This window comes from Anopheles marshallii, chromosome 3 (genome assembly GCF_943734725.1).
Source record: "Anopheles marshallii chromosome 3, idAnoMarsDA_429_01, whole genome shotgun sequence".
In the NCBI taxonomy this organism is placed as follows: domain Eukaryota; kingdom Metazoa; phylum Arthropoda; class Insecta; order Diptera; family Culicidae; genus Anopheles; species Anopheles marshallii.
The window spans coordinates 29,334,299-29,355,531 of NC_071327.1; the positions used below are offsets into that span (position 1 = coordinate 29,334,299).

Genomic DNA, 21,233 nt, shown 5'->3' on the forward strand with positions numbered 1-21,233 from the left:
GGTCTTTGTTATTCCGTTGTGCGCTGCTTCCACTTCGTTTTGTTGATTAGGAAATTGATAACCTTTTTTTTGCTTTGTTATGACAGAACAAATTTTGACAACAGCCTGCTGCTCGACGAAATTCGTGCAGTGCACAATGGTCGATTGGGCTGCAGCATCGGTCCTTATACATATTCCGAGAAAAAAATCAACATGTTCGCAACATCGCATTGTGCTGCGGGTGGTAGTATTTCCCAGAAACAGTGCTCCCGATCTTAGCGACGTTAAAGGTATGTTATTTACTTATCTCTACGCATTTTATCGTACAATATTAATACACCCAGCGTAAACAATAAGTGGAACATATTTTATTTAACGATTGCTCTCGATTGTTTCATTCGCTATCAACATTATATCACGATGAACAATTTAAAAAAATAGTGCACTTCACTTCCTGTAAACATAGATGGGCGATTGGTTGCGTGCGCGTGTACGGATAGGATGGAGAGATCGACAATGATTCGAACTGAAGTTATATCTAGAAACAATTTAAAATTTACGCCTCCAACAGCGGAGCCTCACTACTATCCTCCACCCGACGATTGTCCCGTGGGAGGAAGATTTGCACTTAGCCGTTTTCTTTGCGTAGAGGCCATCGACGGTGTGGGCGGTTTTGCAGCCTATTCGAAAAAGAGAGAGAGAGAGATATGAAGTAATCATTTCCGGTTGAATCTTCCCGATGGGTCTATTTAACTTACTCTAGCTAAATGCGGTGTGCTAGCAGAAACTGGCCGTGGTGGTCCAGCTACTGGTGTAGGACCATTGCCGAGCGTCTGGATAGCAACTGGACGTTGAATTTCGCGATCGATACCTTCAGCGCTGTTGGTGCGTGAGGAAGATCCGGCCCGACGGAACATTCCGGATATCTTTCCCTTAAGGTTGGTTTTACTCGACCGAATATCGCCAGCCAGGCTGAGATCGGAATCTGATCCTTGATGCTGCGAGGTGGAAAAACACAAAACCAACATGTTTGATCATTACGGTTTAGGGTAACTCGTTAGTACGGAATACTTACGGAGTAGTCGCTTTCGGTTCCCTTGCTTCGGGTAAGGCTTAAGCTGCGCAGTTTACCCATAAGGCCACGCTTCTTCTTTCGCATCCGCGGCATATCACTTTGGGTCGATCCGGTCGATAGGCGCGAGTCAAGGCTGGAATCACGGCGCATCATGCCGTAGTCGGAGTCGATCGATTGCAGTGACGACATACTATCGTCACCTTCTCTCCAGATAAGCTAAAGTTTGGGGACAGAAATCAGACACACAAGGGTCAGAGATGCATGAAGCTTGTAGTTGAAACAAATCAATGCCTTACCCCCTGCTGTTCAGCCTGCATGGATTGATCCAGTGAAAGACTCTTTCTGTGCAGGCTGCCACCGTTTCGGTTCACCCGGAGCACCGGCCGTCCCGGTGAGTTTTCGTGCATTGCATCATTTTCCTGGGATGCAGCCCTGTAAACAACACATCGGTAATAAGGTGGACTCTTCAGAATTGAACACCGCTTACCGTCGCATTCCTCCACGGCGTGCTCGTTCTCTGTCTTTTTCCTCATCGCACATACGCTGGTAGCGTCGCAGATCTTCGGATGCATCGGCCAGCCTAGCTAATACTGTAGAAATCGACTGCTGTGGCTGTGAACCTCCGGGTCCCGGCGATGGACTCTTGTGACGCATTGGCGGTGTTGGAATGGGTGCATTAGCAGTGATGGTCTGTAAAGAGTTGGCGAAGGAATTGTTGATCAACCAACAGAAAAAGGGTGCAATCTTTGGCATGCGCTACCTTTCCAGTGCTTGTCGTGTGGGAATCTTTTGCAGCAACCTTCTGCAGTTCCGGGGCCAGCTTCACCAGCTCATCCACCGTTTGCAGCAGCGCTCCTATTCGTCGATCACCCTCCGCTTCGAGCCTCTTTCGTGTGGCGTCGAGCCGCTCCCGTTCGTAGCGATCGCGATCTCGGCGTAGCTTTTCGTTTGCTGTACGCAGCTTCGCATGCGCGTCACGCAGCTCGAGCAGATCGCTTTGCAATTCGGTCACCTTTCGGCGACCCTCTTCGATCTCTTCCTCGGTTGTCTTTTTGATTTGTTCGATCTTGCGCTTCGATTCGAGCTTCTCCTTGTCCCGTTCACGCTCCACCTCGTATAGTGTTTGGCGAAGATCCCGGGCTAGCGTGGACGTTTCCTGCACTAACCGCTGCAGCTCTTCGCGCTCCTTTTGCCAGGATAGCTCCAGCCGTGTCTTCGTACCGGGTACCTTCGACTTTCCGCTTCCCATAATCTTCTCCTCTTCCAGCTCGTTAATCTTCGATTGCATCTCGGATATCTTGATCTCGGACGCGCTCAGCTCCGACACCAGCTCCGTGCGCACCTTGCTGGCCTCGAGTCGGGCCTCGCTGAGTTCATCCTCGAGACAGCCGATCTGTTGCTCCAGTGCTACTATTTTCGTCTTGTCGTCATCATCTCCGCTGCTGCTGGTGACGGACGCAAGACTGCGCCGGTTTGCCTTCATATCTCCAATCTGCTTTTGAGCTGCCTCTACCAACTGCTTGAAGGTATCACGATCGCGCTTAAACCGCTCGCACTGTCGCTGCATAGCCGTCAGCTCGTTGTGCAAGTTTGTCACCTGTTGCTCGTACCGCAAACGGGTCGCAGCTACTTCGGATTTTACGTTCAGTTCCGACGCTTCTAATCTGTGAATTGGATGGGGAAAATGTACATTAAACGGCATCAAATTGCAGCATTATTCTCAAACTCACTTCTTGTAGATACTCTTCAACTCCTCCTCCAAATGAGCGTTGTGTTCGCTTAGCGTACGCTGAGCCTTGTTAATGCGTTCATAGTCATCCAGTTTTCCACGCAGATCTTCGTTCTGGAATTAGACGTAACAAAATAAAGAGTTTCGATCATTTATGGTGCATTTATCCACCCGCCATACCACTTACGTCTTTTTTCAGCTGATTCACTTGATATGCATTCATCTCGCTTTCTTTGGTCAGTTTTTCATAATCATGCTGTTTGTCCTCCAGTGCCGTTTTCAAACGATTCTTCTCCAACTCTATACCGGCGTACCGGTTATCGTTGTTAGTTTCAGCGACCGTCAGCTTCTTCTGCACCTCCACCAACCGACGACTCATGTTAGTGTTTTCCTTTACGAGCCTCGACTCGATCGCTTCCGCCTGGAGTAACTTGTTCTTCAGCTTGTCGACTTCCTGCGTCTTTTCACGCTCCGATGCCAGCTGCGCCTTCGTGACTAGATGGTCCTCCTCCATGGTTTCGTGTTTTTGCAGCAACTCTTCAAACTTTCTACTCTGCTGATGGATCTCCGCCGTTAATTCTGACACCGTAAAATATGATTAGAATAGTACATTTCACAGTTGTTGCGTTAATCTCCTACCTTCATTTTGTTTTTTAAGATCCTGCAAAATCTTCGTCGATTCGCTGTCTTCCACACCGGTGGCGGATTTACTCTTCAACGCGGAAATCTCCCGCTCCAAACTTTCTTTTATGAGCTCGGCATTTTTCTTCGAAAGCTGAAGTTCCTTCTCCAGATCACTGATGCGATTGTCCAGCTTGGTCTTTTCCTTGCGTAGCTTTTCAAGATCTCGCTCAACGGTAGTGTGTTTCTCCTTTTCCGTTTTGAGTTGTACCTCGAGCAAAGATCTGCTAGACTCCGCAGCTTTCATCTACAGTGGCGTACGGGAAAATTATATACTAAGATGTCATCCTTTAATCAGTTTCGCCACCTTCTATACTTACTGTAGAATTAATTTTGGTGATTTTATCTTCGAGCGTTTTAATCTTCTCATTCTGCTTTCTGTTTTCATCTTCTAATTTTTCCACCGTACGCTGTGCTTCGTTCAGCTTTGAAGTTTGCTGTTCGAGAGTTTCTTTTTTAAGCGTGGCTGTAAGTGGAAAAAATCCCAAATTTATAGCTAATGTTCATTTTTCAGTTAGCTATGGGGCAATTACTTAGTTCCGTCGTTAGTTTCTCCCGCTGTTGCTTTGTCTCGGCCAGTTCTGTCTCGAGTTGCTTCTTTTCCTTTTCCAGTGCGGTAAGGTTCATGGCCCCTGCTTTACCAACCAAAGCCCGCAACTCATCGATTTCCATTTCACATTCTTCAACCATTTTCTGGCGAAAGGAATGAAATTTGTTAGACAATTGTCATTAAAGAAGATTGAACTTCCTATCTCTTACCTTTAGTTGTAACTTTGTGTGCATATCGGTCGGGCTCTTTGATAGCCGTGCGGGTAGTTGGGCGGGAGCCTCTTGTACAACTCGTTTCAAGCGCACCTCCAGATCATGTTTGTCCTTCTCCAGCTGATCGATGGAATCGGTTAGCTTTTTCTTATCCGCCGCCGACAGTGTTCCGGTTGGCTTCTGTACGGTCTGCAGCTTCTTGATCTCCGCCTGATACTTCTCATTGTCTTGCTCGAGGCTTTGCGTTTTAGCTCGCAATACCGTCGCTTCCTGCTCGATCACCTGCAGCTGCCGCCTCAAGTCCTGCGCTTGGTGCTCGGTGAGTGCATCAAGTGATCTGCAAACGACAAAAGACTCACCATCATTATCGACAACGATCGTAAAAATAGTGCCGCCGTCTAATAAACGTACTTCGATTTAGACAACGATTTGCCACCCTTGGACTTTGCCAGTGCCATCTCAGCCTGCAACCGCTCAAATTCTCGATCCTTTTCGATGAGCTTTTTCCGCAGCTCGCTAATCTCGTCCTCCATGACCGTGATTTTCTTTTCTTCCAACGGATCCTTCACGCCTGCCTTGCTGCCAAGCGATGTTGGTAGTTTTCGGCCCAACTCCTTCGTTTTTGAGGCGAGGTTTTCCTGCAGATCCTTGATCTGCTCCCGGGCGTGTTTGTTCTCGTGCTCCAGCTCCTCCATCTTGCGCCGCAGAACGGCCATTTCCTGCTCGTTCAGTTCCAGCTGTAAGCGTATCTCTGCGGGATCCTCCTCGTCGGATATGCCTTCATCCTTCTCGACTGGAGCATTGTCCGTGCTGGAGCGTGATGTAGGTGCCGGACTCAGTTTTCTTGTTTTCGTAAAGATGCTGCTCTTAGCTGTAATGAGAGTGCGTTTAATAATAATATAATAATAATGTAATAGTGCGTTTTAATGCGAACTACAGTTGTTACAAAACATTAACCCAAATTACTTACTTTTCGCCTTCGATGCCATCTTCTTGAGTTGCATCACGAGCGAGTCGTTCTCGTCTTCAACGCGTGACGATTTGCGGCGCAGATTTTCCGCCTCTTCCTCGGCATACTTAAGCTGCTCGCGAAGATCCGCCTCTCGTTCGAGCGAATCCTGCAGATCTCGCAGCAACTGTGCCGGATCTTCCTGTGAACCGCCGCGTGTTAATGAAGCGCGCGAAATCTTACTATCGGCCGATGTTGATTTACCAATGTTACCAAGGCTCGGTGTTTTCTTGGTCGGTGACGTGGGCGTTGAGCCGGACCCAGCGTTCTCCAGTTCCGACTGCAAACGTCGTGCCACCTCATTCGACACCTTCAGCTCGTCTTCGAGATGTTTTATCTTGGCTGCCAGATCACCACTTGCTCCTAGGGCGGCCTTCTCCGACTCTAGCTGCTCGATGCGGCGGTCCGATTTCTTCAACTTAAACGACAGTATCCGACAGTTCTTTGTGGTCTGGTCGAGCTCTTTCTTCAGCGATGCATACTCATCCGCCTGTTCCTCGCGGAAGTTGTCGTGCATTTCTTCCATCTCCGTGTCCTTGTTGAGCAGTTCGCGCCGAAGTTCCTCATTCTCATCCATCAGCTCTTCGCAGAACGTTTCCGCCTGTTCCAGCTTCTGGCGCAGCTGCTCCTCAAGGAATCGGCTACCGCGAACGTTCATGTCCGCCGACATCTCCTTCAGTTTGGTAGTGAGGAACTTTTTCTCGTCCTGCAGGTCGTCTAGCAACTGCTTCTGCTCGTTTACCTTCTGCTGCAGCTTCAACGCTTCGGATGCTGCCGTCTTATTCGACACGGTGTCGATCGAAGCGAGCCGCCTGAGCAGAATGTCACTCTTGTCCCGTTCGGCTCTTTCAGCCCTCGCCTTAACCGTTTCCAGCTCGCGGCGTAAACTCTCGTTCTCCTCCTGCAATTCTCGAATGTCGGTATGGTCCACAATGGTTGCTTCCGTAGTTTCGGTCGTTTCGGTCGTGATCGAGTGCAGATCATCGTCCGCTTTTGCTTTTTTGTCTTTAATCGATATGAGAAATTTAACGTCATCACTACTGGAACTGGGTATTTGGGGCTCGCTTGTCGGCCGTACACTCTTCGGCTGGAAGGAAGTTATGGATGGGGTCGACTGGGTTAATAATATTTTCGTCGACGACGACGACGACGACGATGATGGTCCAGCAGAAGGCGTAGAAGTGGTAGCCGACGTTGGTGTAGACGAATCTTCGGTGCGCCGCCGGCGAACGACGGTTTTCGCTGTACCGCTCGCATCACTTCCATGGGACTCCTTAGAAGTCTGTGCGCCGGATGTAGCGGATGTGTGTGATGGCTGTGGTGTGCTAGCAAACGTTACCGTTGGCTTGGCACTGCTGGAGGTTACCTTTGAGGCGTTTGTTGCGGCTGTTGAAGAGGAGGGAGTGATGACACTGGAATCGGGTGTGTCTGGAATGGGCCTACGTCTTCGTCGTTCGACTTTCTCAACCGTTTCTGGTTCCGTTTTGGCAGGTTTCAGCACAACTTTCGCTGTTACGACTGGGGCCTCATCTCTGTTGGTAAAGGAAAACGAAACCGTATCAACATCATGTCGCCCGACCAAATCATTCCGCTGCTTACTTTTCCTGCTTCGGAGGAACCGTTCGCTCTTTGCTCGTTTCGCGCTCTGTGCTGCCCTGTCGCTTTATTAGATTTAACTTACGCACACGCTCTGCTAACGAGTCACCCTTCTCAATCACAATGTCCGCTAGACTATCTTCACGTTTCAGTAGCTCGGCCTTGTCCTCCTTTTTGACATTTTCCACCTTCAGAATGGGCGGCAATGGTGGCCTTTTGATGGTGACTGTTGTCGAGTTAACCTCGTCTAGCTGGAAGTGTGAAAGGAGACTCAGACAGTATACCTCTAGAACGTATAGATAATTCTACAGCTATAACCACCGGTTATGGGCACATTACTAACATTGTCGAATGTTGTCGTATGTCGCCGTCTTGGGAGCGGCAAGTTGACCGTAAAATCGGCCTTCACCGACTGCAGAATGTTGTCCAGGTCTGGCGTCGAGGCCCACGACGCTGGACGTTGCTGAAAGTTTTGAGCACTACCACCATTATTACCGCCACTGCTGGGACTGAGCAGATTCTGTGTAGATGTCCAGCTTCGGACCGGTTTGTCCAGTGTGGTGCTGCTGCCACTATCACGATTACTACCAACGCGCAGAATGAGAGAGAGGTTAAGAATTTAATTGTCGAATGCTCCATTCCCGTAGACCGAACACGCCGTATCTACTAACCGTGATTGGGTTGAGCCCGGAAGAACCGGCGTGGAAGCGGCTATATCATCCCCATTACGTTTGTTGCCGTGTTCTTTGTAGTCCCGAAAGCAGCGCTTACATCGCGTCGGCCAGCGTACTTGCGGATGGAAGCCAAGCGGACATAACTGATCACCCTTGGCACTTGGAAAAAGGTGCGACATGGTGATGTCTCATTCAATTTATATCTCAATGCTGTGGGCGTGGTATGGCATTTGTGAAGCGTGAAAAGTGTGAAAAAAAGGGAAGAAGGAAAAGCAAAAGTAAGTTTCCCTTGTTACATGTCGATAGTGATCGGCACGCATCGCCGTACGACAGGACAGCTAGTGTGGGTGCGCGTTTGATTACAAACATATCGTCTTAGCGCCAGGCTATAAATAGTCATCGACGACGCCACACCCACGTGTTTTGGCGGGACCTTGTGCACTAAATTGTACACTATTTTTAATCGTCTATGCTGCTGACTGAGCGCTTGCGGAACGAATTGATTGATCATATGATCAGTGGGGTTGTTTCTGTGTTCGTCCATTAAAGCCTCAACTATTGTAGAATTGTTAAACCTCAAAAATTAATGTGATGAAAATGAAGCGTTCCAGTCAAATTAACTGATTTGGTAGTTGTAGCATTAAGTACTTGTACTACTGCTCTATTGTTTGCAGTCCATCTGTTTTAAATCTTATTCAACTTTGCAAAATTTATATCACTGAAATAGGTTATTCTAGTTTATTGGTCTCCAACTTTATTCAATCATTAGCTTACTATGGCCAATGGTTAGCATTCTTCTTGTTCTTGGCGTAACGACCTGCTAGGTCATGTCTGCCATTTCTGGCTCACTAGACTTATTTTATCAAGTAACCGGACAGTCAGTCCTGTGTTCGGAGGATTGGTCCGGAAGGAATTTTGGACCGGTTCGGTCGTGTGAAGGTCCGGGGCCGCTACCAATACACCGGCCAATGGTTTGCTTTGGGTGACTTGAATTACCTTTAAACTGAATACTTAGGAGTTTTACATTCTTATCTATTGGTACAACACAATCTGCACCATTTTTGACTTTCTTGGCCTTTATTTAACCGTAGGTAGTGGATTCATCCGGATACAATTTTGGGACGGTCCTGTTGTATGAAGCCTGGCACCGCAACCAATACACTACCGGGCGATTCAAAGCAGAATTTGTACTTTACCGTCCACTGGTTTCCTAGTCAAAAAGCAAAATATTTTTCTACTACCAAGAAGAAAAGTTTGCAAATTGTAAATAATACAAATATTGTTGTTGTGCCTTTTGTCATTACAATTGTGTTTTAATCGTGACTCTTCTCTAAATATGTGTCATGTTGAAAAACAAGGCATGACACTAATTGAATCAACTACCCCTTGGAGTAATAGCGTTCCATTACAATTCACTACCCACAAGACACCATGCGTCTCCATTAGTTTTCGTATCTGCGAATAGAAGCGTCCAACGCACCGCTTCACGACGAGATATTATAAATTTATTCAAACATTTAGTTACGTAAAAGCTCCCTGTGAATAATAATTATTTTATTTCCATCACCAGAACATGCTTTTTTTACCGATAAGTACGCATGTACTGGCACAAAGCTGCGCCACACAGTACACCTTCAACGAGCTTGGGAATCTGCGTTCCATCTACCGCACACGTGACGATGTGACGGCTGTCAGAAGCAACATCTTTCGCAAACGTCAACCGTGATCGGGCTTTTAAAAATAGAAAAAAAGGCTTACCAACGTTTTCCATCCTCGGTCCTTCCCACCTCAGTCGGTGGTCAGCGAGAGTTAGTGAGTGAGGTGCACGCAGTAACAAAAAGCGACAAAGAGCTTGATCGAACCACGCCATTGCCGGCTTTGTGTCGCTTTTTGGGTATGGATCCATTGTGCAACGGTGTAGATGTTTGAAATTACCATGCACCATTTATTGAACCCAGAGGTAAATGCACATCCGCTAGCTCTTATTACCGCTCTGACTGATACTGGTCGAATTCAATGGCCTGAGACAGTCATAATAACAGCTACATCTGTAAATTCACGCTCTCTGGTTTTGTTTCAGGCCTCAAAACAGAATGAGAAACCATCTTTCATTCTGAGCATGATCTTTGAAGATGAGGAGTGTTGTACTAACAGACTTTTTTTTAGTACTCTTTGTCGCCAAAAGCTGGTCAACTTGCAACAAGCAATACTCTTTTAATGATCACCACCATTTTGTCAAACAAAAATAATGAAAAAAAAAACTTATAATTGCTCTGCGGAATAGCAAACCATCAACAACCGCACCCCAAATGCGATGTTAATTTCCAACACATTCCAAGAACAGCGAAGATCTTGCACGTGTTCGCAAGCAATAAAATGTTTGCTCCTCATGTGTAGAACTGACATTGGCCTCCCATAACGCAACAGATGTTCCAACAGTTTGTCCCCATTTTCCAGCCTGCCCTAGTTTATTCTAGCGGGTCGGTTCCACTAACAGGTTTCTATCAACGCCGCTACCATTAGTGTGCCGCAATGTATTGCTCCCATTCGAACAGGCTTCCTTCTGGTTGGCTAGCGTGCTCTGGGGGTAGGAGTCGGCGCGGAGACGCTTGGCTAGATATTTTCACTCGTGAAAGCAATCGCGAGTGAAGAGAGACAACTTTCCACGACCAGGATCACTGTGATTGTTTTAATAAGCAAACTTCATCGGGTTTTTGGTACATCACACATACATCGAGGCCATCGACGCGCTCGCCTTGGATTGCGTAACGTACAATACGGATGAGAGCAGGCCGTACGATACGCCACTGAATTCACTGCCCCCAACCCGCTCTGCCCGATCCGCCTCGTTTGCATGGATGGTAATGGTATGCCTATGATTTAAAAATATCTTCCGCCGACTTTCTCTCTTACACCGCACTGCGGATTGGAGGTTGGCTTCTTCCACATTCACATAATTTACTTCATCTGATGATCTTCTGCAAGGAAACGAAGAAGATCCCGCTCACAACGCACGTTTACGTTTGACTGTGGTGTGTGTTGGACACGGAGCAACTCTGTGGCACTCTCTGGCACAAACCAACAAGCACACAGCAGGGCAGCAAAACTCTCAACGCCGAAATCCTACCCTTACCGTCAATGTCTGACAAAGGAAAATTGGTTCACTTTGCACTACCAGCGAATGATTTACCCATCCCCATTGAAGATCACCCACAGGAAGCGCCCGCCATTTGCTCAGTCACTGATCTTCCGCAGCAAAGACACAATAAGTAATGATTAATTTCTGGAATCTTTTTATCACCTCTATAAATATAGCTCCAGCTTTTCTCTCACTCTCACTAGCCCGCACGGGTTGCTTCAGCACGATAATAACGTAGCAGCAGATTTACGGGCACGCATTTCAATTTCCACAAAACAATTTTCGCACCTTAAAGGCTTGCACGATCTGCGTTATCTTTTCACATAAAATTTCACTCTGCTTCTGCTTTTACACTATTGCCTCGACGCGGCCATTTTCGCAACGAAACGCTCTATTCTTCCTATTGGATATTCTTCTGCTCAGCAACAGTAACGAGTCATAATGCGGGCAAAAATAAACTAAGCTCCCCTATTTTTTTTTCGCACTGGGGTGTACTGGGTGTGTAACCGCTGGCTACGGTACCGTCGTTTTTTTTTTTTTCAAAATCCACCACTAATGGAATATGCCGATCATCTGCGAACTTTGCACAAGAATTATGCTGCAATGTTTTCGAACCGAAATTTCGAAATACGAAAGACGTGTTGGGGTATCCTTTTTCGCTGCAATCGTTCGGACATTCAATCCACTCGGTTCGGTTTTCGGTTTGCGCTGCTGTAGATGATCGATAGGCTCAGCTACTAAACTGTTGGCCACTTTTGCTCTCGTCGATTTCTTTCGTGTTCTCTCCTTCCGATCGCTGCCGTTAATTGCATACTGTTTTCAAGTCGCTCGGGGAACGTTTCCTATGCTTCGAACTGGGCAAGAGGGAGTGGAGCGCAATGGATGATGGGTGGGAACGCGCGGCTGCGGACTCGTTTTCGATCTGCACAGTGTATAGCGCGCGGCGTAGCCTGATGCGGTACCGATACTCAACTAAATTTAAGCACGACGAACACCGACAACCGAACCACGGCTCAGGTGGCATATCCCGTGTACGGCGATCACTGCGCAGACTCGGCTAGTTTTAACCGCTATGGACGTCATGAACGTTAGTCCGAATTTTATGTGTCACTATTTATTAAGCTATGTTTTGATCGTTTACTGTTATTGTTTTTTTATTTATTTTCATTTTAATTTGCAATTGCTGAAAATTCAATGTATGTAACAAACAGATTAAAATTTAATTCGGCACAGCTTTTGATCCTAACAGAATGCAGATCCATCAAATGGATGACTTTTAAAATAGCTTACACTAGTAAATGCACGTTTACCCCTGATGAATGTTTTTAAAACTTGTGTGCCGTAAACCTGCACCTAGCATGCGTTCGGGTTAGTTTTCCTCATCGCTCGGTTGACCTTCGATTCGGACTGGCGTTGAAGTTTTTCGCAAATGAACTTTCCAACGTTCACCAGCTTTGGCAGATCGATGCCCGTGTCGATGCCAAGACCGTGCAGCATGTACACCACATCTTCCGTGGCGGCATTTCCCGAAGCACCTCTAGCGTACGGGCAACCACCCAGCCCCGAAACGGACGCATCGACGACACCGATGCCAAAGTCCAGTGATGTCAGTATGTTGGGTAACGCTTGCCCGTACGTATCATGGCAATGAACCGCTAGCATCTTAACCGGTGCGATCTTTGTCACTTCGCGCAACATATCGGTGAAGGATCCCGGTGTACCAACACCAATCGTATCGCCAAGTGAAATTTCATAGCATCCCATCTCGATCAGCTTTTCCACAACGCGGACTACTGCCGAGGGCTTAATTTTGCCTTCATATGGACAACCTACCGGGAAATTTATGAGTTGATTCATATGCGAGTGCAAACCCTAGCTCTAATCCCAACTTACCGACAACCGTTGAAACGTATCCGCGCACTTTCACGTTTGCCTTCTTGGCTGCATCCATTACGTCCTGAAATCGAGCGATGCTTTCGTCCACCGAGCAGTTGACATTTTTCCGAGAGAAGCTTTCTGATGCTGCGCCAAAAACGGCTACTTCCTCAGCACCTGCTTTTATCTGCGGGGAAATAGTTCGCGGTTATTTAAGTTTGCTATCACAGTTAATCGGGTATTTGGATTTTATTATATTTTACCGCTGCTTGGAATCCTTTAAGATTCGGTGTCAGCACTGGGTAGGAGATGCCGGGCAGCTTGTTAATACCCTTCAGCACCTCCGCGTTATCACCCATCTGTGGGACCCATTTGGCGCTCACGAAGCTGGTCGCTTCGATAGTACGCAGCCCGGTTTCGGACAGTTGATTGATCAGGTCGATTTTGACCGCCGCCGGAAGAAGCGTAGGTTCGTTTTGCAAACCATCTCGTGGGCCTACCTCCACGATTCGCACCGCAACCGGCTGAGAGATATTCTGGGCAATGATGTAAGCAATAAAGATAAGAATTATTCCCACGAAATGATTATATTCGAGTTGGTGCATTTCAACTTACCGTCGTGTAAAGGCGATTACGGGCAATTGTTGGTAGAAATCGGGTAAACCGCAACATTTTCGTGGAATGTAGAAACTGTAGTAGAGGGAATGTTCGGAAATGTAGATCGTTTGCGATCGTTGTTGTCAACTCGCGATAATTGACGTGAATGTAAACAAATAGAAAAAAGTGAAAGAGTTTGATATGTCATCCTTAAACAAAAAAAAAACACGAAAATACGGTTACGAAACCTTTTTTTTTATTTTATTATAAAGCTCTAAATTGCGATAAAGTGGTTGTTTGGAGTATCAATGGTATTTATGCGTGTGTTGTACGCCTCTTGGGAATTAACGGCAATGAAGCACTTTCGTTTCGAGCTCAAAATGATCTCACGGTGGGAAGCCAAGAATATAACTTCAAATTGTTGTTCCAATAGTTGTTCATATGTTATATCATCGTTTAATTTGCTAAACTGAGCATAAAACAAAAATTAAACTTGTACTGCCCCAATTCTATTGTAGAATCTCTGATTTGAAAAAAAAATCGAGCTGATATAAGCTGTCAAAAAATTTGGTCGCTAACGTTCACAGTGTTCGCTTTTGTCAAGGTGGGAAAATACGTTGCCTGGTATTCAAAAATAACCGTCTAGCCAAACAACAACAAGCAACGCGCTGTTTTGTACCTGTTCTGTGAAAATCACTTTTTGTACTGTTGGTGAAGTGAGCATTGCCGTTTTCAGAGAATGTACAAGCAAGGTGATAAGGAAGCAGATAAGATCATTACTTACGGGACGCCGACGTTAAACGATTGGAAAATTTATTTGCGGAATTTGCAGTAAGTATTTAGTGCCAGCCAGCAAATATCGGATGAGCATCATATCCGTGAGCGATGGGCTATGATTGATTCTATCGCGTTCTTGTAGGCAAAATCCTTCCATTCAAAACATGGCCACACCCGACTCATCGTCATCCGAGTCGTCTTTTGAGTTGGAGGAAAGTTTCAAAGCACTGCTGGATCGTAAACGACGGGAAATGCAAGAAAAAAGAGACGAGGCACGAATGCTCCCGGAAGACTCCGATGTCGTATCTCGCGAGGTGGCCGAAGCTGAAAAGGCATCGACCGGTAATGATTCAACGTTTCTCGAGCAGGACTCGATTAGCAAAACGTCCGACATTAGCTTTGAGGAGATGGAACGAATATGTGCTGTTTTGGATAAGGTGAATGGGTTTGACACCAGCATTAAAATGAAGGAAGACACCGTAAAACCACCTGCATCAACTATGCAACAAGCGATTACACTCGGTGACGTAACGCAGCTTGATGATATTGACGAACCGTCCGGTTTGTGGGAAAACACAATTCTGCCCACTCTTTCGCCCGTAAAGCGTATGCATTTGCTCAGACCGTCCACAATCCTAGAGGAATCAGCAGTGTCCGGGCCGGCTGAAGCCTCCAAAAATTCATCCATCGAAACGTATATTTCGGCTACACAGGTAGCGGAATCAGCAAACATACATTCCGCTACCAGTGGTAGTGATGTGTACCGGACGGCACAAGATACCTTCGCAACGGATTCTTACGCCCGCAGCAGCATTTTGGATATGGATTCTGGTTTGACGAGCGATCTAACTGGGGCCGATAATCACACCAACAATGATCACGCGGAAGATGAGTCTTTGTACAGCAAGAACTCTACAAGAGAGGCGGACTCGCTGGAGCAAGATGTGCAGAATGTAATAGTCTTGGATAGCAGTGAAAGTGAAAATGAAGATGATGAGCAGCAGGGTACGGAATATAAAAAGGAAGAGTATGAGACACTTGGAAGCACCTTTCCACTGGATTCAATGGCGAGTGAACGTGATGAAAGCTTGGCAGATCTATCGCTAGTTTACAACAAACAAGAAGAATCCACCCATAACTACCCGGATGAAGTTTCCGTGCTGGATGAAATGCCTGATCGCTTCAACGATACACTAGAAGAGACGGATTTCATGATGAAGCAGGGATTGAAACTTTTGGCACTGAAGAAACAACAGCAGCAAGCCCAAAAACATTGCATTCCAACAGCGCAACAGGAAACACATCAAAAGGCGAAATCTCGTACAAACTCCGGTTCGGAGGATGGATCTCGTCCACTGTTGCATACTCCTTTGGGTAAAAATGTCAAGAAAGGAACACCTCTCGGAACGCCCCATTTTTCCTATCTGACACCTACTAGTGGCATGAGCTCGAAGTTGAATATTTCCCACGGAGGACACAGCGTCGGAGCCAAACAGACATTGTTTTCCAGCATGGGAAAAAACAGTGCCACCAAGAATCCAACCATCGGAGGGGCTGCTTCGGTAGGTTCCTTCAAAAAACCGGTTAGCCGTTTGCCACATTTGAAAGTAATGGGACGAAAGTTTGACCATATCGTATCGCCTATTGGTGCGTACATCAAAAAAACACCTCAAAGTACGTTGCAGGCCAAGATAAACTGTCACCACAATAATCTCATCGATGTGCTGCACAGTGAAAATCGGGACAGTGCCCTCAGCACAGGAAGCAACCATGGTTGCAAGGAAAATCAAGGCATTAACCTAAAAGGATACACCTCCTCCCTTCCTGGGAAAGGCGTGATCAGCTCCAATCGTGCTCATGTGCTGGACGAAAGGAATGTCGTACGAATTCCGGGTGGTGAAAAGATGCAGAAGCTGATCAACAATTCGCCCACGATGGTCATTCGTCACGAGGGGCGTATTAAATTTGCCGAGCAAACGACAGGGGATGAGCGTAGACTACCGCACAACATTACCGCAATGACTGACGATAGTTTGGCCGATTTATCCGTGCTTTCCAACGACATCTCAGTCCGTGTGCTGAAGGATGCGAAACGCTACAATTAATGGTGACCGTAAATTTAACTACTTTTTATTCACATTCTTTTGAACTTCGATCAGAGATGGTAGATGTTATAACAAACATAATAACGGAATAAACTACCACGATTAACAACTGACCTCTTTTTTTACGTCTTACAAGAATAAGCTTTTGATTTGACGTATTGTTTCACCTTGGATTGGACATAATCGTACTTCTGTTTTTTAACCGATGGCAATCGTCTCCGCATCAGCATGAGCTTTTTAGGTGTTCCATTGCGGCAAAGTGAGATTTCGTCATTTTCGAAGCAAGTATAGGATTCAAAGTCGTTGAGAGTAACATCGCTATCATCGGAGTCGGATCCTTCCATATCGCTGCTGCTACATTGTGTTGTAGATCCTGTTTCTATTGAATCCGGAGCTAAAGTTTTCAGTGAATTGTGCGCTTCAACACAAAGTTCAGTATCTGCATCCGGTAGGAAACTGAGCTCCTCTGGAACGGGATATTTCACATCATTAAGCGTGTCTACTGTTCTTCTGGGGTTTTCAGTCTTTGCTTCATGCGCTAAAGTACTGTGCCGTGAATTATTGAAAGGATTCGTATGATAAATTTTAACAACAAAATTGATTGCACGTACCTACGCTGGTAGCTTGGTTGAGGTATGTAAAATGGAATTACAACATTCCGCCAGAGTCCTTGAAGTGGATGTCTTCTAAATTTTGGAATTTTTTGGGAAAAAGTTATAAAGTACATAATGTTTGAAACCATCTTCGATATGTGCTATACAAGTCAAGGCAAACTACGCTGATTGCCTATTGAAATGAATTGCATATGTTTAGAAGTTTTACCGCCATGGTTTCTACTCGTAGTTATTGATGTTCATTCAGGAATGTATGTATGTATGAAAAATTAAAGAAATTTTGAAACGTTGGAGGTTCTTTCATCTCTGGTCTTTCAGGAATGCGTAGGATAACTTGAATTTATTTGAAACGGTCAATACAATCATCAAGTAATCATTTGAATCATCATTTCGAATGGCAAAAAAATGGAAAACCCTTTAGAATCTGTCAACGCGATGTCCGAGTGGGTGATCTTTGTGCCTTTCCTTCATGCCGGTTGTTGTTATGCAAGACATCAAAACAAACTGTTTCTCACTTGGCAGGTTTGTGTGGGCCGTATAAAATGCAAAGTAATTGTGCCAAAAAAGAATAATTTAGTGTCGTTTTAGAATGAGATACGGTCGATCACGCTTCCCGGAACTGCTGATAATTACGGTGTTCGGAATAGGAGGAGGATTTTACGCATTTCAACCGACTTTTCGGCAATTACAGCAAGAACGTACCGGAACAACCACCGAAACAGCAGCAGTCAGTTCTTCCAAAGAAACATAAGAGCAACATTATCCGTAGAGTATGTATTGTGTGTTAAAACCAATCAAATGGTTAACGAGTATTTATCTACCAAATTGTTTAAATTTATCCACAGAATGTCTATGGCGGCACTGTCTCGCATGTTTCAAATATTGAAAGGATCCCCGGTTGCAGTGGTTGGTGGAGCAATCCTAATATCAGGATCACTTATATACACATACCGATCCGTCTATCGTCCGTTTGCGATGCGAAGAGAGCGGGCCGAATCTGAAGCGATGGCGAATTATATTTTTCAAATGGAGCAATCCAAAGACCGTCGACAAACGATCGATAATAGATGAGATGGAGGTTTCACGAGAAGGTCTTAATAAATACGATCTTACGTTGTTATATAGGCGACACTTACGTAGTAGTTACCATTTAAGTAATTAAACAGAAAATATTGCCCTGTCATTACTTCACGAATTTAATGTATTTGTTTAAAACTCCGAATATTGTTATGGGACTGTGGATTCTTCGTAGAATTGAAGGCCTTAATGTTACGGATAGAAGGATTACGGAAGATGCAAGTAACACTTGCATTTTAATGGCACAAAGTACAGAAGCCTGGTGCACGATTTGGCTAAATAAGCACGGCATAAATTAAGAATTGCTGATGATAATCATTATTTGATTCATTACCCATTTGGCGCCAAAAGACATATGAGTAACATACTAAGATATATACTAAGTGAGGATTTATTGTTAGTCAGTATATTTAGTAAGGATGAATTATAGAATTAGGACGAATGAATAAATTGTTGAACTAAACCGTCAGGCAATATTACACCTACGTGCGTGGAGAGAGCGTCATCAATATTTTTAAAAAAGGTACTGTTCAGCTTCACAGGAGTAATGGAAAAGGTTACGCATTGAAATAAATTGTGCGTGGGATAGTTTAATTAAGACATTTATTTAACGTATGCTGCACACGTTGAGCGTTCGTAACAGTCGTGTCGTTTCCTCCGCTGAAATAATGGTCAGAGTGTGGTCCGATGGACGAGAAACAGAAGGAGAAATGTGGAACTAAACAAACCGTTAAATGCACGCACACCAATGCTATGGATCTAAGCTGTGCCGTAAGGAAATGACGTTTCTCTGTGGATACCGCCGTGCATATAATTAAGTTATTAACATCCACATGCGCAACCATACGCATAATCACACCAACGCATGGACCAAGCAGCCCGGCCGTTGGAATACACACTGCACTGCCCAAATCCCTTCAATCAACTGGTACAACGGCATGCATTCTTTGGTGATTAACCGGCACCAGTCCCTCTCGCTCTCGGTCTTGCTCTTTTCTCCGGTCGCTTCTACCACATCCTGGAGTTGACGAGTGTTCGCTTAAGGCTTTGGAGTACGGCCGTGCACATTGGAATCCCAAGTCGCCCTAATGCGGCTTAGCAGTGGATAAATGAACGTTATTGTACTCTGATTCGGGTTAATTTGTACACGAGCACGGGGCGTTATCACGCGGGCAATAAAGTACGATGATCTTGAACCTTGGCCGATGCAGCGACCGATGCAATATTGTTCTGGGTCTTATTTTTTCCCTTGGGGTCTTTCGGCGGAAGTTGGGCTTTTGCTTTACGCTGCTTTACCGCCAAGCGGAAATGGTTGTCCTTCAATTCCGGTGAGGTAAAAGACATTTGTTTGTAAGAACGATTAAAACATAAATTGTACAATTGTTGATTGGCTCTAGCAGCTATCGAAGTTACTCACTTAATACTTTTTTAAAGATCTTAAAGTTTTGTTGTTTCTGAATACTTTTTTTGTTTGAACTTCTCTTATCTTGTTTGTTGCATTTATAAGCCTTATTGTACAAGACCTTTTGTTATTACTCTAAGACCTAAGACTCACAGAAGAGAGAATCGAACAAGTTAAGCAGTGTCACCAAAATAACAAATGACGAGGTTTATTTTGAGCAACGTTAGTCATAAATAAAAATAGAAAAAGCTTAAAACTTGAATGAACTATTGTTTAGAAATGAAAAACGCTTTTTGGTTATCAGGATACGATAAATCTTTAAGAAATCCTAACATCCGCCTCGGATAGGTGGATGATTCATAGAAATAAGTGGTAGATTCATGGAAGCAAAGTAATTAAAAAAGTTTCTAATGCTTCAAAAAGTAAAGACGCAACAGTGGAACTTGCCCGAGAACCAAAAAAAAAACATCCTTGAAACTTGTTTACAGTATACATTTACATTCCAGTAACTTCGCAACGAATCTAATGTGGCGCGTGTGGGCAAGGTCTGTAGGCAAACTATAATCCTCAACGACACTGTACGAATATAGATAGTAAGGATTAGTTAGGAGGGACGTAACATATCGGCTGTTAAGTCTTATCACTTATCAAAACCACATTTTTAATCTCAAATGCAAACTCGATACATTAGTAATGCGACGTACTTGATTGCAACAGTGCACGTACATCGGAGGCGCGTGATTCACTAGATAGAAATCAATGTGATTTAAAAATAATTACTGATTCAACCAGCGCTAATCTCGATTCGTATGATAAAACCTTCGAATAAAGCTGATCCCGGATCAGGGTTCGTCTGTGGATTGTGATTAAAAAGCTAACTGCTACGGTTGTCTAGCTCGCAGTTTTGGATAAGCAGTGTCTATCGTTAAACGTCCCGTGCAGTATGAGTAAAATGTATAGGACACTATGGGCAATCTATCTCGTCGGTTGTCTCGCAGGCAGTAAGTTTCGAGTGCAATAGCAGTGGTCAAAGTAAATGAGAGTGTGCAATTTTTAAGTGGATCCATTCGTTGTTTGCAGTTTCCAACGGGCAGTTGATGTGTTTCCATTGTGATGATTGCGATACAGCGCTAATGGAGGTTGTGCAATGTGGACCAAATCGACCAATGCTACCATTCCCTGATGATTCAACGACAACAACTGTGGGGCCCGAAACTACGACCTTGATGCCACCGTCGATACCTACCGTTGAGCCTGAAACTACTACCCTGTGGCCACCAAGCGTACCTACAGTTGAACCCGACACAACCACTGTCACTCCGCCGATTATTCCTACGGTTGAACCTGATACAACTACGATCACTCCGCCGACTCTGCCTACTATTGAACCGGAGACAACTACGATTACTCCTCCGACTCTGCCTACCATTGAACCTGAAACAACTACGATTACTCCGCCGACTCTTCCTACTGTGGAACCTGAAACTACTACGATCACTCCACCTACTCTTCCTACTGTAGAACCTGATACAACAACCATCACTCCGCCGTCTCTTCCTACTGTAGAACCTGATACAACAACCATCACTCCGCCGACTCTTCCTACTGTAGAACCTGATACAACAACCATCACTCCGCCGACTCTTCCTACTGTCGAACCTGAAACAACCACTATCAGTACTACACCAGGCACGCCTATCTTAACCCCTCCGACGCATCCCACCTTTTCACCTCCACCACCCGGATTAATTACTACAGGTTCACCAATTCTAACACCACCGACACATCCAACACCAGTTCCAGGAGCACCGATTGCGTTTGGAGTCACTTTACCGATTCCACCCAATACTACGCAGTACGCGTGTCTGTCTGTGAGACGAACTGATGGTTAGTATAGGATCTTAAGTTAAGTTGTCCTTGGCTTTACTAATCCGTTTTTTTCCAAAACCAATTCCAGTCAACAACCGATCGATCACCACTAAAGGCTGCGCACAACTAATGGCGAGTGTGCCCCAGACGTGTTCTCACGCCACGAACGGAGGTCATACCAGCTGTACGGTGTGTTTGGGATCACTGTGCAATGTGTTCAACTAAATACGGTCCAAAACAGCGAAACCCTAACCAAGTATTCTAGGACGTTTT

At 45.3% G+C, this 21,233-nt stretch overlaps 5 protein-coding genes across 5 annotated transcripts; 2 read left to right on the top strand and 3 right to left on the bottom strand.

Annotated features, from left to right (window-relative positions):
- Nucleotides 1–563: 563 nt before the first annotated feature.
- LOC128710878 (centromere-associated protein E) lies at nt 564–7,684 on the bottom strand. The gene is made up of 17 exons (XM_053805733.1): nt 7,503–7,684; nt 7,166–7,415; nt 6,835–7,082; nt 5,197–6,767; nt 4,638–5,097; nt 4,224–4,563; nt 3,998–4,157; nt 3,785–3,930; nt 3,423–3,711; nt 2,971–3,362; nt 2,785–2,897; nt 1,815–2,718; nt 1,542–1,744; nt 1,351–1,486; nt 1,055–1,270; nt 738–977; nt 564–659 (listed from the first exon to the last, which is right to left on the bottom strand). Exons 1-17 carry the CDS (start codon nt 7,682–7,684, stop codon nt 564–566), a joined length of 5,946 nt encoding a protein of 1,981 aa, XP_053661708.1.
- A 4,313-nt stretch (nt 7,685–11,997) lies between these two features.
- On the bottom strand, nt 11,998–13,191 carry LOC128711415 (hydroxymethylglutaryl-CoA lyase, mitochondrial). Its single transcript, XM_053806287.1, has 4 exons — nt 13,135–13,191; nt 12,783–13,055; nt 12,538–12,706; nt 11,998–12,473 (listed from the first exon to the last, which is right to left on the bottom strand). Exons 1-4 carry the CDS (start codon nt 13,189–13,191, stop codon nt 11,998–12,000), a joined length of 975 nt encoding a protein of 324 aa, XP_053662262.1.
- Nucleotides 13,192–13,855: 664 nt separating this feature from the next.
- LOC128712137 (uncharacterized) lies at nt 13,856–15,998 on the top strand. The gene is made up of 2 exons (XM_053807033.1): nt 13,856–13,947; nt 14,036–15,998. The coding sequence occupies exons 1-2, from the start codon at nt 13,856–13,858 to the stop codon at nt 15,996–15,998; spliced, it is 2,055 nt and encodes a 684-aa protein (XP_053663008.1).
- Nucleotides 15,999–16,120: 122 nt separating this feature from the next.
- Nucleotides 16,121–16,725, bottom strand: LOC128712457 (uncharacterized). Its single transcript, XM_053807350.1, has 2 exons — nt 16,610–16,725; nt 16,121–16,544 (listed from the first exon to the last, which is right to left on the bottom strand). Exons 1-2 carry the CDS (start codon nt 16,723–16,725, stop codon nt 16,121–16,123), a joined length of 540 nt encoding a protein of 179 aa, XP_053663325.1.
- Nucleotides 16,726–20,034: 3,309 nt separating this feature from the next.
- LOC128715184 (mucin-2-like) lies at nt 20,035–21,185 on the top strand. Its single transcript, XM_053810067.1, has 3 exons — nt 20,035–20,092; nt 20,172–20,978; nt 21,049–21,185. Exons 1-3 carry the CDS (start codon nt 20,035–20,037, stop codon nt 21,183–21,185), a joined length of 1,002 nt encoding a protein of 333 aa, XP_053666042.1.
- Nucleotides 21,186–21,233: the final 48 nt, after the last annotated feature.

Excerpts from the sequence above, each read along its gene's own strand:
- LOC128710878 (XM_053805733.1), bottom strand. The coding sequence starts at position 7,684 with ATGTCGCACCTTTTTCCAAGTGCCAAGGGTGATCAGTTATGTCCGCTT. Across the intron at positions 3,712-3,784 it reads TCACCAAAATTAATTCTACA|ATGAAAGCTGCGGAGTCTAG; the intron begins GTAAGTATAGAA and ends ACGCCACTGTAG. Across the intron at positions 660-737 it reads GCACACCGCATTTAGCTAGA|GCTGCAAAACCGCCCACACC; the intron begins GTAAGTTAAATA and ends TTTTTCGAATAG.
- LOC128711415 (XM_053806287.1), bottom strand. The coding sequence starts at position 13,191 with ATGTTGCGGTTTACCCGATTTCTACCAACAATTGCCCGTAATCGCCTT. Across the intron at positions 13,056-13,134 it reads GTAATCGCCTTTACACGACG|AATATCTCTCAGCCGGTTGC; the intron begins GTAAGTTGAAAT and ends ATCATTGCCCAG. Across the intron at positions 12,707-12,782 it reads TTAAAGGATTCCAAGCAGCG|ATAAAAGCAGGTGCTGAGGA; the intron begins GTAAAATATAAT and ends ATTTCCCCGCAG.
- LOC128712137 (XM_053807033.1), top strand. The coding sequence starts at position 13,856 with ATGTACAAGCAAGGTGATAAGGAAGCAGATAAGATCATTACTTACGGG. Across the intron at positions 13,948-14,035 it reads ATTTATTTGCGGAATTTGCA|GCAAAATCCTTCCATTCAAA; the intron begins GTAAGTATTTAG and ends GCGTTCTTGTAG.
- LOC128712457 (XM_053807350.1), bottom strand. The coding sequence starts at position 16,725 with ATGTACTTTATAACTTTTTCCCAAAAAATTCCAAAATTTAGAAGACAT. Across the intron at positions 16,545-16,609 it reads CAACCAAGCTACCAGCGTAG|TACTTTAGCGCATGAAGCAA; the intron begins GTACGTGCAATC and ends TTCACGGCACAG.
- LOC128715184 (XM_053810067.1), top strand. The coding sequence starts at position 20,035 with ATGAGTAAAATGTATAGGACACTATGGGCAATCTATCTCGTCGGTTGT. Across the intron at positions 20,093-20,171 it reads CGTCGGTTGTCTCGCAGGCA|TTTCCAACGGGCAGTTGATG; the intron begins GTAAGTTTCGAG and ends CGTTGTTTGCAG. Across the intron at positions 20,979-21,048 it reads GTCTGTGAGACGAACTGATG|TCAACAACCGATCGATCACC; the intron begins GTTAGTATAGGA and ends AACCAATTCCAG.